This window comes from Ornithorhynchus anatinus, chromosome 8, assembly GCF_004115215.2.
Source record: "Ornithorhynchus anatinus isolate Pmale09 chromosome 8, mOrnAna1.pri.v4, whole genome shotgun sequence".
In the NCBI taxonomy this organism is placed as follows: domain Eukaryota; kingdom Metazoa; phylum Chordata; class Mammalia; order Monotremata; family Ornithorhynchidae; genus Ornithorhynchus; species Ornithorhynchus anatinus.
The window spans coordinates 66,877,381-66,890,614 of record NC_041735.1 but is presented as its reverse complement, the minus strand read 5'-3'; the positions used below and the strand labels follow the sequence as shown (position 1 = coordinate 66,890,614).

At 49.7% G+C, this 13,234-nt stretch overlaps 1 protein-coding gene across 1 annotated transcript in view; it reads left to right on the top strand.

Moving 5' to 3' along the window:
* Window positions 1–12,909, top strand: part of PHF14 (PHD finger protein 14) — a 197,696-nt gene extending 184,787 nt beyond the window's left edge. Inside the window, exon 20 of the mRNA XM_039912824.1 lies at window positions 12,711–12,909. Coding sequence (XP_039768758.1) covers window positions 12,711–12,785 — 75 coding nt within the window. The 3' untranslated portion in view covers window positions 12,786–12,909. The remainder of the gene's footprint in view (window positions 1–12,710) is intronic.
* Window positions 12,910–13,234: the final 325 nt, after the last annotated feature.

The window sequence follows — 13,234 nt, the reverse complement described above, 5'->3', positions numbered from 1 at the left end:
TGCTGTGTGACCTTGGTCAAGTCACTTCACGTCTCTGGGCCTCAGGTACCTCATCTGTAAAATGGGGTCTAAGAGTGTGCACCCCATGTACCCAACCTGATTAGGTTGTATCTACCGGGGCGCTTCGAACAGTGTTCTAATCAGCTTCGATTAGACCGTAAGCCCGTCAAAGGGCAGGGACCGTCTCTATCTGTTACCGATTTGTCCATTCCAAGCGCTTAGTACAGTGCTCTGCACATAGTAAGCGCTCAATAAATACTAGTGAATGAACAGTGCTTGACACATAGTAAGCAATTAACGAATACCGTCGTCACGGTTAGCGTTATATTGTACCCATATGAACATTATATTGTACCCGCTCCCCCCCAAACGCTTAGTGCGGTGCTCTGCACACAGTAAGCACTGAAGAAATATCATCGATTGATTGGGGAATGAAACACGGCAGAGAAAACTGCACTAGAATTTACCTCCGTTTACAGGGCGTCGACACCGATCCATAAACCAAATAATCGCTCCTTGAATAACCTACACTCGACTGTCCTTAAATGCAGAAAAGTTAGTTTTTGTAGTTGTCCTATTTCCCTTTGCGTCTGTAGGGACCGAGAAATATCTGAAGACTTCGTGTTAGTCTGGGGTAATACATCCCCTGGACGCTTAGCAAATGGCCAGCCGTCGAGCCGAAAGCGTCTTCTTTAGTCAGAGGAAAGAGGAACGGTTCGGATCAGAGTCTCGAACAACCCACGTCCTTCAAGCCGTGGGACTATACCGGCTCATGTTTCATCTGGCTTCACCCAGGCTTCTCAAGTGACTTTGATTCTAGAATTCAGCTTTCTTCTAATTAGATAGGAATCTTCTCCTGTCACATTCTTTGGGGGCGGGAGGGAAAGGAAAAAAAACCCTTCACTTGGGCTTTTCTACAGTGAATTTAATTAAGCATTTCTTGTAAGTTCATTTCAGTATCTATCATGGCCCACTAAAGTTGGGATCCGGTGGTAAAACGGCAAATTAATTGCCTTTTGTATTAAATGAAATCAGAAGCCCAAATATGCCGAGTCAGGAAATTTAACTGTGTCCCTCAATTGCTTATTCAATGCATTGGAAAACCGAAATCCAGAAGTACAGAAGGAAAGGGCCAAAGGTTGTTAAATGTAGCGCGTAACACGCGTTTTGAACTTTACTTAATGAACCAAGTGTTTATTACTATGAAATAAATGCGCCATTTAAAGAATTACGGTGGAATTGTAAAACATTAAAATCTCTAATTAATTTTGGTCGGAAGCATGCAGCGTGCTCGTTTGATCTAAAACATTTTCATTACGTTGGAGATTCTTTCCGCTCGCAAGCTGCAGCAGCAGCAAATTCTGCGGGTTAGAAAGCACACCCCTAGGGGGTTGCCAAGGGTGAGAGCGCTTTCCACGGATGAAATCGGCTGGTTCTTAAGCCCAGTCAAGTCAGAAGAGGCCGCTTTATCTATCGCTCTTCTCCGGGCACGTGGCTACTGAACGACAGGCTGGACTCTCCAAACTCCAGCTCTTGGCTCGGGCCCTCCGATCTCAAGCCCCGTCCCCCTTTAAATCCGCCCGGATCATTCATTTGTTCCTGCAGTCATATTTATTGAGCGCTTACTGGGTACAGAGCACTGGACTGAGCGCTTGGGAGGGTACACCCAGCCCACCCATCGGTCAGACCTTTCCTGAAATTCCACCTCTCCTCCAAGAAGCCTTCCTTGATTGAATTTCCTTCTTCCCAGAGACTAGACCCTCACACATAGCACCCGTGTACGTATTGATTTAAACACTCGGGTATTTAAGCACGTACTTATTCGCCCCCCTCCTTTTCCGTTCCATTTTTCCTCCCATTTGGAGAGTGTCAGCTGGGTGACCGTGGGCAAGTCACGTCACTTCTCTGTGCCTCAGTTCCCTCATCTGTAAAATGGGGATGAAGACCGTGAGCCTCACGTGGGACAACCTCATTCCCCTGTATCTCCCCCAGCGCTTAGAACAGTGCTCTGCACGTAGTAAGCGCTTAACAAATACCAACATTATTATTATTATTATTTCGTGTCCTTCTCCCCCGCTAGATTGTAAATTCCTTGAAGAGAAGGATCCCGTCTACTAGCTCTGTTGCGCTCTCCCCAGTGCTTGGCCCAGTGCTGTGCACATGGTAGGGGATAAGCCCCTGAGCCCTAACTCTCGTACTCTCCCAAGCGCCTAGTACAGTGTTTGGCCCACAGTGTTAGATTGTAAGTGCCTCACGGGCAAGGAACACGTCTGTTAGCTCTGTCGTACTCTCCCAAATGCTTCGGTCAGTGTTCTGCACGCCTTAGGTATTCAAAACATTACTGATTACCGGACTGATATTTTGAATCCAGTTTTAAGGACTCTTTCAAGCAATAGTATTTATAGAGTGCCTATTCCATGCAGAGTAGCTCCTTGTGGGCAGGGAATGTATCTACCATCTCTTCTTGTTCTCTCCCAAACACTTAGTACAGTGCTCTGCACGCAGTAAGTGCTCATTAAATGCCATCGACTGGTTGACTGAGAAGCAACCTGGCTTAGTGGAAAGAGCCCGGGCCTGGGAGTCAGAAGGACCTGGGTTCTAATCCCGGCTCTGCCTCTTGTCTGCTGCGTGACCTTGGGGAAGTCACATCACTGCTCTGTTCCTCAGTTCCCTCATCTGTAAAATGGGGGTTAAGACTGTGAGTCCCACGGGGGACAGGGACGGGGCCCAGCCTGATTTAGCTTGCTTCTACCCCAGGGCTTAGTACAGGGTCTGGCACAGAGTAAGCTCTTAACAAACCCCATTAAAAGAAAGATTGATGCAAAGCAATATACTAAACTCTTGGAGGAGTTTGAGAGGAGACAAGGTCCCTGCCCTAGGGGAATTTTGTTTTTGTTTTTTAAATAATCTAGTGATTGTGAAACTCGGGCCAGATCCATCAGTAGTACTTACTGAGCACTTAATCGGCATCCAGCCTTCTATTAAGATCTTGGGAGAGTATATAAGACCATTCATGAGCTCATGCGGGGAAGTGCTTAAGAGAGGCCTTCCCCGACTAAGGCGTCATTTCCTCTTTCCCCTCTCCCTTCAGCGTCGCCCAGCTCCCCGGCACTTACGTCCATGTTCATAATTTTATCTATTTCTATTGATGCCTGTCATCCCCTCTAGACTGTAAAAATAATTATGGTAATAATAATAATAATGTTGGTATTTGTTAAGCGCTTACTATGGGCAGAGCACCGTTCTAAGCGCTGGGGGAGATACAGGGTAATCAGGTTGTCCCACGTGAGGCTCACAGTTAATCCCCATTTTACAGATGAGGGAACTGAGGTACTTGATAGCACTTACTGTCTGCCTAGCACTGTTCCAGGCACCGGGGTAGATAGAAGTTAACGGTCTCCCTTGGGGTTCACAGTCTTAATCCCCATTTTACAAATGAGGTAACCGAGGCCCAGAGAAGTTAAGTGGCAGTGTCAATCAGCAGACACCTGACGGAGCCAGGATTAGAACCCAGGACCTCCTGACTCTCGTGCTGTATCCGCTAAGCCATGCTGTAAGCTCGTTGTGGGCAGGGAATGTGTCCGTTATATTTTGTTGGACTCTCCCAATCGTTTAGTTCGATGCCCTGGACCCGGTAAGTGCTTAATAAATACGCTCGATTGGCCGATTGATTGAGAGCCTGACATTCACTTCACCCGCCAATCCAAGTAGACGACCTCGAGTCTTTTGTGCTTGTGGGTCTGGAAAGACCAGGAAATAAACAGGGCCATTTCTAGGACCATTTAAGGGGTACACGGCCGTGGCGATAGTCGATGCAGAGGGGAGTCGTACTTATTGAGGCTGTGTGCAGAGCACTGTACTGAGCACTTGGGAGAGAACAATATAACAGACGTGTTCCCCGCCCACTTGTTTTGATGCCTGTCTCCCTGCTTCTAGACTGTGAGCCTGTTGTGGACAGGGATTGTCTCTATTTGTTGCTGAATTGTACTTTCCAAGGGCTTAGTACAGTGCTCTGCACACAGGAAGCGCTCAATAAATATGAATGAATGAATGAGGGCGGAGAGGGAAATGTGGGCTTAGTCTGGGAAGGCTTCTTGGAGGAAATGGGATTTTAGGAGGGTTTTGAAAGTGGGGAGAACGGTTGGATTTTTTTAATGGCATTTATTAAGTGCTTTGTGCCAAGCACTGTACTAAGCACTTGGGGAGATACAAGTCTATCGGGTTGGACACAGTCCTTGTGCCACCTGGGGCTCAGAGTCATAATCCCCATTTCACAGGTCAGGGAACTGAAGCACAGAGAAGTGAAGTGACTTGCCCATGGTCACCCAACAAACAAATGGCGAAGCTGGAATTAGAACCCGGGTCCTGCTGACTCCCGGGTCCGGGCTCGATCCCCAGGTCACGCTAAGACGAGATCGAGGTACAGAGAGGAGGTCGGTGTTACAGGAGTGGAGTGTGCAGGAGCGGTTATAATAGGAGATTGATTGATCGATCGATTGATCATAAGACAGAGTTACCATCTAGCAGTGTGGATCAGGCAGAAGGGTCAAACCGACCGCCCTCCTTTGGCGTCAGAGGAGTGGGGTGTGTGAGCTGGGTTGTCGTAGGAGACCGATCGATCGATCGACTGATCGATGGATTGATCGATATGAGAAAAACGTAGTTACTGCCTGGCAGTGAGGGTCGGTCAGAAGGGCCATTCCCACTTCCTTCCCGGGCCAAGCACCAGGAGGCTGCTTTTGTTCTGAACAGAACACCACCACCATCTCCTCCCGCCAGGCGTATTTAAAGGAGGGATTTTTTTTATCACCGCGGCCTTCCGGTGTAGCTAAAGTACGGTGCCATTTCCCCGGCATGTTTTGTTTACACAGAGAGAACCGTGCCTGTGGTGAAACAGCTGTACTAAAGCTTCCGAGACACGCTTGAGAAGGTGTTCGTGGGTGTCCTTTGTGTAATCCAGAAATCTTCCAAAGGGGAAAGTTCACCTGCAAACCAAGGAGACATATTAATCAGGGTATTTATTAAGCATTTACTGCATACTACATAGATTAGGGGCCCCATGTGGGACAGGGACTGTGCCCAACCTGATTAGCTTGTATCTGCCTCGGCGCTTACTACAATACTTTCCTTTCTTCCTTTTTTTTTGGTTGGTATTTGATAGGCACTAACTATGTGCCAGGCACTGTGCTAAGCGCTGGGGTAGATCCGAGCTAATGGGGTGGGGCACGTTCCCTGTCTCACACAGGGCTCACAGTCTTAATCCTCATTTTACAGATGAGGGAACTGAGGCCCAGAGAAGGGAAGTGACTTGCACCCAGGGGACAGAGCAGGTAAATCGGCAGAGCCGGGATTAGAACCCAGGTCCTCTGACCCCTCTGGCTTGGGCTCTGGCCACTAGGCCGCACCGCTTCTTGACACCTGAATAAACTTTCCTGAAGTAGGAACTTTCATTCATTCATTCACTCAGTCGTATTTATTGAGCGCTTACGGTGTGCAGAGCACTGTACTAAGCACTTGGAGTGTACAGTTCGGCAACAGATAGAGACCATCCCTGCCCAACGACGGGCTCACAGTCTGAACGGGAAACAAAACGAAACAAGTAAACCATCCCGGGGGTTCATTCTTCACTATGATTACTTATAATAATAACGTTGGTATTTGTTAAGCGCTTACTGTGTGCCAAGCACTGTTCTAAACGTTGGGGTAGATACAAGCCAATGAGGTTGTCCCACGTGGGGGCTCACGGTCTTAACCCCCATTTTACAGATGAGGGAACAGAGGCTCAGAGAAGTTAAATGACTTGCCCAGAGCGGGATTAGTACCCACGACCTCCGACTCCCAAGCCTGGGAACTGGGGAGACGCCAGTTGGTCTCTCCAGACACGCTCGCCGGAGTTTATCTCTTCCCAAGATGGCCTATGACAGGGTGTTCCCTCCCCCCGCCCAAGAGCCTTCCGTTCGGAGAAGAAGTCGATGGGAAAAGCGTGTTAGGGATGAGAGGAAAATCACTAAAAGTCCCAAGGTGAAGGAGGCTAGGGCAGCATCCCCTGGCCTCAGCCCGCTGATGCGAAATCCGCTCTTTGGTCTCCATCTTGAGGATCCCGCGGAAACTACACACCCCCAGGATTCTAGCCTCTCTGCTGAGCTCTGAGAAACGGCCAAGAAGAAAAACCTGCATCTGAGCATCCCGCGGGCAGACCATCATATTTATTGAGCCCTTACTGTGTGCAGAGCACTATGCTAAGAGTTTGGGAGAGGACAATAGGACAGAGTCTACGACAGACTAGTGGATAATAATAATGATGATGATGGTGTTTGTTCATTCATTCAGTGGTATTTATTGAGCGCTTACTGTGGGCAGAACACTGTCCTAGCTCTTGGAAAGTACAATTCAGCAACAGACAGAGACAATCCCTCCCCAACAACGGTTAAGCACGTACTGGCTGCAGAGCACTGTACTAAGCGCTTGGAAAGTACAGTTCAGCAATAAAAAGAGACAATCCCGGCCCACACCGGGTTTACAGACTAGAAGGAATAATAATGGTATTTGTTAAGCGCTTACTTTGTGCCGAGCACTGTTCTAAGCACAGGGGTAGATACAGGGTGATCAGGTTGTCCCACGTGGGGCTCACAGTCTTAATCCCCATTTCACAGATGAGGTCACTGAGGCACAGAGAAGGGAAGTGGCTTGCCCGAGGTCACAGAGCTGACAAGTGGCGGAGCTGGGATTGGAACCCACGTCCTCTGACTCCCAAGCCCGTGCCAGGCACTGTACTAAGCGCTAGGGTGGATACAAGCAAATCGGGTTGGATAAACTCCCTGTCCCACAGGGGGCTCACAGTCTTAATAGAGCACGGGCCTGGGACTCAGAAGGACCTGGGTTCTATTTCCAGCTCTGACACTTGTCTGCTGCAAGACCTTGGGCAAGTCACTTCACTGCTCTGTGCCTCAGTTACCTCATTTTAAATGGGAACTAAGACTCTGACCCTTCTGTGAGACAGGGACCGGGTCCAACCCGATTAGCTCGTATCTATCCCAGCGCTGAGAACAGGACCTGGCACGTAGTAAGTTCTTACGAATTGCCGTTAAAGAAAAAAAAGCTTGTGGCATTCATTAAGCGCTTTCTAAGCACTGAGCACTGTACTAAGTGCTGGGAGGATTCAGTGCAATCGGATCTGGTCACTGTCCCATACGGGGCTCAGTGTCCAGTGGGAATGGGAGAACCAAACAACCAATTAATACTATTTATTGAGCGCTTATCATGCGGCCCACTATACTAAGCTCTTGGGAGAGTACAAGATAACAGAATTAATAGACACATTCCTTGCCCACAGGGAGGTTACAGTCTACAAGGGGAGACAGACATTAATAGAAATTCGGGATATGGACGTAAATCCTGTGGGACTGAAGGGAGGGGTGAATAAAGGATACAAATCCAAGGTCAAGGGTGAACCAGAAGAGAGTGGGAAAGAGGAAAGGAGGATTTAGTCGGGGAAGACTTCTTGGAAGAGGTGTGCCTTCAGTAAGACTTTGTAGGTGAAGAGAGTCATTGTCTGTCAGATATAAAGGGGGAGGATAATAATAATAACAATAATAATAATTGTAGTATTTGTTAGGGTCTTACTATGCGCCAGGCACTGTGTTAATCGCTGGGGTATATACAAGCAGATTGTATTGGACACAGTCCCTGACCCACATAGGGCTCGAAGTCTTAATCCCCATTTTACAGTTGAGGTAACCGAGGCCCAGAGGAGATTAGTGATTTGTCCAAGGTCACATAGCAGACAAGTGGCGGAGGCAGGATTAGAACCCAGATCCACCGGACTCCCAAGTCCAAGCTCTATCCCCCATTCCATATATGGAGTCCCCTTTTTACAGATGAGAAAACCGAGGTGGAGAGAACTGCCTTCCCCGAGATCTAGTCCTTGGACCCTCCATCTCGATATTGGATTGCTCTGACTCTATTTGTGGGGGACGGGGGACGGGGGGGTGACTTATTATTATTAATAATAATAATAATAATGATGATGTCATTTGTTAAGCGCTTACTATGTACCAAGCACTGTTCTAAGCACTGGGGTAGATAGGAGGTCATCAGGTTGTCCTATGTGGGGCTCACAGTCTTAATCCCCATTTTACAGATGAGGTCACTGAGGCACAGAGAAGTAAAGTGACTTGCCCAAAGTCACAGAGCTGATAAGTGGCGGGGCCGGGATTAGAACCCTTGACCTCTGACTCCCAAGCCTGGGCTCTTTCCACTAAGCCACGCTACTTGTAGTCCCTGGAACCAGGCCAGGGAGATAGAACGCATTAGAGCGACAGAACCCAGCTCTCCCTCCTTTCAAAGCCCTCAGTCTTCATCCACATTTTACAGACGGGATAACTGAGATGCCGAGAGGCAAAGTGACTTGCCCAGGGTCACAAGGCAGAGAAGTGGCAGAGCAGGGATTAGAACCCAGGTCCTTCTGACTCCCAGGCCCTTTCGTTCATTCACTCATTCATTCAGTCATATTTATTGAGCGCTTCCTGTGTGTAGAGAGCTGTACTAAGTGCTTGGGGGAGTGCGATACAACAGGAAGCAGACACATTCCCTGCCCATAACAGGCTAGGAGGGAGACAGACAAAAATAGAAATCAATAAATGACAGATGTGGACATCAGTGGCGTGGGTCTGGGAGGGGGGATGAATAAAGGGAGCGAGTCAGGGCGACGCAGAACGGAGCGGGAGAAGAGGGAAGGGGGGCTTAGTCAGGGAAGGCCTCTTGGAGGAGATGGGCCTGCAATAAGGCTTTGAAGAGGGGGAGGGTCGTCGTCAGTGGGATTTGAGGAGGGAGGGTGTTCCAGGCCAGAGGTGGGACGTGGGTGAGAGGTCGGTGGAGAGATAGACGAGATGGAGGCCCCCTGAGTAGGTTGGCATTAGAGGAGCGGAGTGTGCGGGCCGAGTCGGAGTAGGAGAGGAGCTAGGTGAGGTAGGAGGGGGCGAGGGGATTGACGGCTTTAAAGCCAATGGCGAGGAGTTTCTGTTGGATGTGGAGGTGGATGAACAACCCCTGGAGGTTCTCGAGGAGGAGGGGGAAACATTTCCTGAACGTTTTTGTAGAAAAGCACCAGAGGTCCTTGTTCTATCCACTGGGTCGCGCGGCCACCCTGAAGAGAAGCCCCGGGAACTAGGCCCGCGGTTTCAGGGAAGACCCCAGGCACCCAAGGAAAGCTCAGGGAAGATAGATGTGTCCTGTCACCTTGTCATAGGGGGGAAGATGCGTCGTCAGGCGCGACTCCAATTATAATCCTTTCCTTCCACGGTCTCTGGGCCCCTAAGTACCTGTCTCCCGCTCGTTAAAAAGACCCCCTGCTATGGTTTTGGAATGCACCCGCTTCTGTCATGACGTAGGTCTGGAAGGCTGAGAGGGAATTAAGGAATGCTCATCCGACGAGGTGAACCTGCTGGATCCATCAGTCAATCCAGTGTATCTCTTCAGCGCTGTGCTTGGGGGAGTACGTTAGAGTTAACAGTAATAGTGATGATGATGATGACGATGGTGTTTGCTAAGCACTGACTGTGAACCAGGCACTGTACTGACCCATCCCCCCAACCAGCCGTCCATCCATTCACCCGTCTAAGTTCAGCCCTACGATTGCGGTATTTGCTAAGTGCTTACTATGTGCCAGGCACTATTCTAAGTGATGGGTTAGATAGAAGCTAATCAAGTGGCACCCAGTCCGCTTTCCACGTGGGGCTCACGGACTTAATCCCCATTTTACAGGTGAGGTAACTGAGGCCCAGAGTAGCCAAGTGACTCGCCCGAGGTCACACAGCAGCCAAGTGGCGGAGCCGGGATTAGAACCCACGACCTCTGACTCCCAAGCCCGTGCTCTTTCCACTACGCCACGCTCTTAAGCGCTTAACTGTGTGTTGGGCCCTGAGAGATAGATGATAAATATGCATGTAGAGATATAGATTATGTTATAATGATCGTGGTGATTGTTAAGCACTTACTATGCTCCTGTACTAAGCTCTGGGGTAGATACAAGATAAATCAGGTCCCACCTGGGGCTCACTGTCTAAGGTGGAGGCAGAAGCAGTGTGACCTAGTGCAAAGAGAGTCAGAAAACCTGAGTTCTAATCCTGGCTCCACCAATGGTCTGCTGTGTGACTTGGGGCAAGTCACTTCGCTTCTCTGTGCCTCGGTAACCTGACCTGGAAAATGGAGATTAAGACCATGAGCACCATGTGGGACAGGGACTTTGTCCAACCTAATTAGCTTGTTTCTAGCCCAGTGCTTAGTACAGCGCCTGGCACATAGTAAGCTCTTGACGAATATCGGTAAAAAACAAAACGTATCAAATCCCCATTTTACAGGTGTGGAAACTGAGAGTAGATATGCATGTAGAGATATAGGTATGTGTACCGATGGTTAGATATAAATAAAGCGACTGTGTCGATCTGATCCTATTTTCTCTGCCCCAGGGCTTAGTCCTGTTCTTGGCACATAGTAGATACACGGTGCCAGCGATTTCAGCTTTCCCGGGACCGGCAGTCAGATTCCTGGGGGATAAATTTGGGAACTTGGGAATTTTGGGTCTGTTCGGGTGCAACTTGTTCTGTTTCGGTATGCAGCCAATATTCATGGGATTTGGAAATCCACACCGGGCAGATCTTTTAATTCCCTCTTTCTGCCTTTTGTTCGCTGATTATTTAACATTCTTCAGACACATTTTTCTACATATACCCAGAGGCGTTCAGGTTACGGGATTGTTTAATAAATCAAAGAGCCATTTAATTGATTTAGAATGCTTGATTCTCCATTGTTTTGCACGCTGTGAGTACAACTTTCTTGCCAAGATAAATCCTGTTTTCATTTTGAATACATATTCATTCTTTAGCTTTCCCACACCGCCATCGAACATTCTGTAAAATAGTCATCTACTGCTAAAGGGCAGGCAGATGCCGGGCGTTGGCTTGTGCGTTTGTGTCGTCAAAGGCTCAGAGCGTTCTGCTCACGGTACACGCTCAGCACGGCGTTTGCCGGAGGAGCTTGGCCTAGGGGAAAGAGCCTGGGGCCTGGGCCTCTGCTGTCTCCCCCCGTGGGAGCGGCCAAAATCCATTTCAAGGTACCGTTGGCAAGGTACCGCCTCATCGACTGTCCATCCGTGCTATTTATTGAGCGTTTACTGTGTCCGAGCACCTCGTTCAGCCCAGCCCGGTGGAAAGAACAGGATCCTGGGAAAGTCAGGACCTGGGTTCTAATTCCAGTTCTGCCACTCGCCTGCTGTGTGACATTGAACAGGTCACTTCCTTTCTCTGTAGCTCAGTTTCTTTATCTGTAAAGATTCAATACCTGTTCTCCCTTTTACTTAATAACTGGTATTTGTTAACCACTTAATATGTGCCCAGCACTGTTCTAAGAGCTGTAGTAGATACAAGTTAATCAGTTTGGACACAGTCCCTGTCCCACATGGGGCTCACAGTCTTAATCCCCATTTTACAGATGAGGTAACTGAGGCCCAGAGAAGTGAAATGACTCGGCCAAAGGCCCACAGCAGACCAGTGGCAGTGCCGGGATTAGAACCCAGGTCTTTCTGACTCCTGAGCCCGGGCCTTATCCACACGAGGTCTAAGTAGGAGGGGAAACAGGCCCTGAATCCCCATTTCACAGATGAGAAGTGGTCATGGGCCCAGGGCCTCACACCGAGCCACCGACGGAGCCGGCGTTAGAACCCAGGTCGTCCGACTCCTAAGCCCCCGTTCTTTCCACCGGGCCACGCCGAATGCAGTGCTGTGCACACAGTGAGCGCTCCAATAAATACCACGGATCGACGGACCGTCGATTCATTCATTCATTCAGTCAGTCGTTCATATTTAGTGAGCACTTACTGTGTGCAGAGCACTTTTCTAAGCACTTGGTAAGTACAGTTCGGGTAACAGATAGAGACGATCCCTACCCAACAACGGGCCCACAGTCGATGAGGCGGGATCTTGCCGATCGTACCTTGAAATGCACTCCCGCCATTCCCACAAGCGAGAGGACCCGCGACGGAGGGGTTCTGGGGGAGAGGGGGCCCGGGAGGGCGAGAACCGCGCCCCTCCTCACAGTACCGGACACGGCGACGTCGCTTCGTCGATTCCCCGGCTGCGGCCGCAGCCTGCCGTGAGTTATGAGTCCAGATCGGATAGTAGAAAGCCCGGGGCAGATGAGAAGTCTGCCGGTCGTCCGACCGTCTCGCGTGTCCCGTTTTAGACCCGACCGAGCCTCGGATGACATACGGCGGGACGAATAATTGGAAAATCGGCAGTCCCGTCCAGAAAATACGCTCGACGGGCCCGAAGGACTACACTGCGCCACGTCACGTGTCTCTGAAGTCGAAATTTACTGCCTTCTTTCAGGCAGGGAACTAAAAGTAGCCGGTGTCCTCCGAACCGGATATTTTTCAGCGGCAGCTGCTTTTGGGGAGGAATTTTGAAGACCGGGGTAAGGGATGGGAGCATTGTCTGGCCAGGGGATGGTGTGAAAAGCACAGATTGCTGCAGGTTGACTGCGTGAGCCGATTTTAAGGGACCAGCCCGACGGCAGCTCGCGGACCTGAACGGCCCGACGACGCATTCGCCTTCCGAGTGAAGAATTTCCAAGTTCCCTTTCCTTAGGATTTTGGCGTTCTCAGTAAATTGTTCAAAAGCATGCGTAGTCACTGTGTCCTGTACTTCTTTTCTCAGGAAGATGACAACGAAGGCGATAGAAAAGATGGATCTCAAGAGCTTAGCGCGGAACAGAAAAATCCCAAGAAATAAAGGAGCCCCACCGGGCTGGCGTGGGGGTAATTCACGGAACAGCCAGCAAACTCTCTCATTGTACAATTCACAGAACATTCTCAATAAAGTTGTTAGAAATAAAATCCGAAGCCGCACTTCGCGATCCTTGACTCTCCCGCAGATTTTCCGCCAAGCCAAAATGCCCCTTCCCGTCGCATGGGCTTTCCGCGTAGGGCACGCGCCTGGGCCTCAGTTGACTCATCTGTAAAATGGGGTTCCAGACTGGGTCCCCTGTGGGACAGAGACTGTGTCCAACTGCCTAGCTTGTCTCTATCCCAGCCCTTAGTACCGTGCCTGGCATGTGGTAACAGTGTGGCCTAATGGATGGAGCCCGGCCCTGGGAGTAAGAAGGACCTGAGTTCTAATCCTGGCTCCGCCGCTCGTCTGCTCCGTGACCTTGGACGAAGCACTTCACTTCTCTAGGCTTC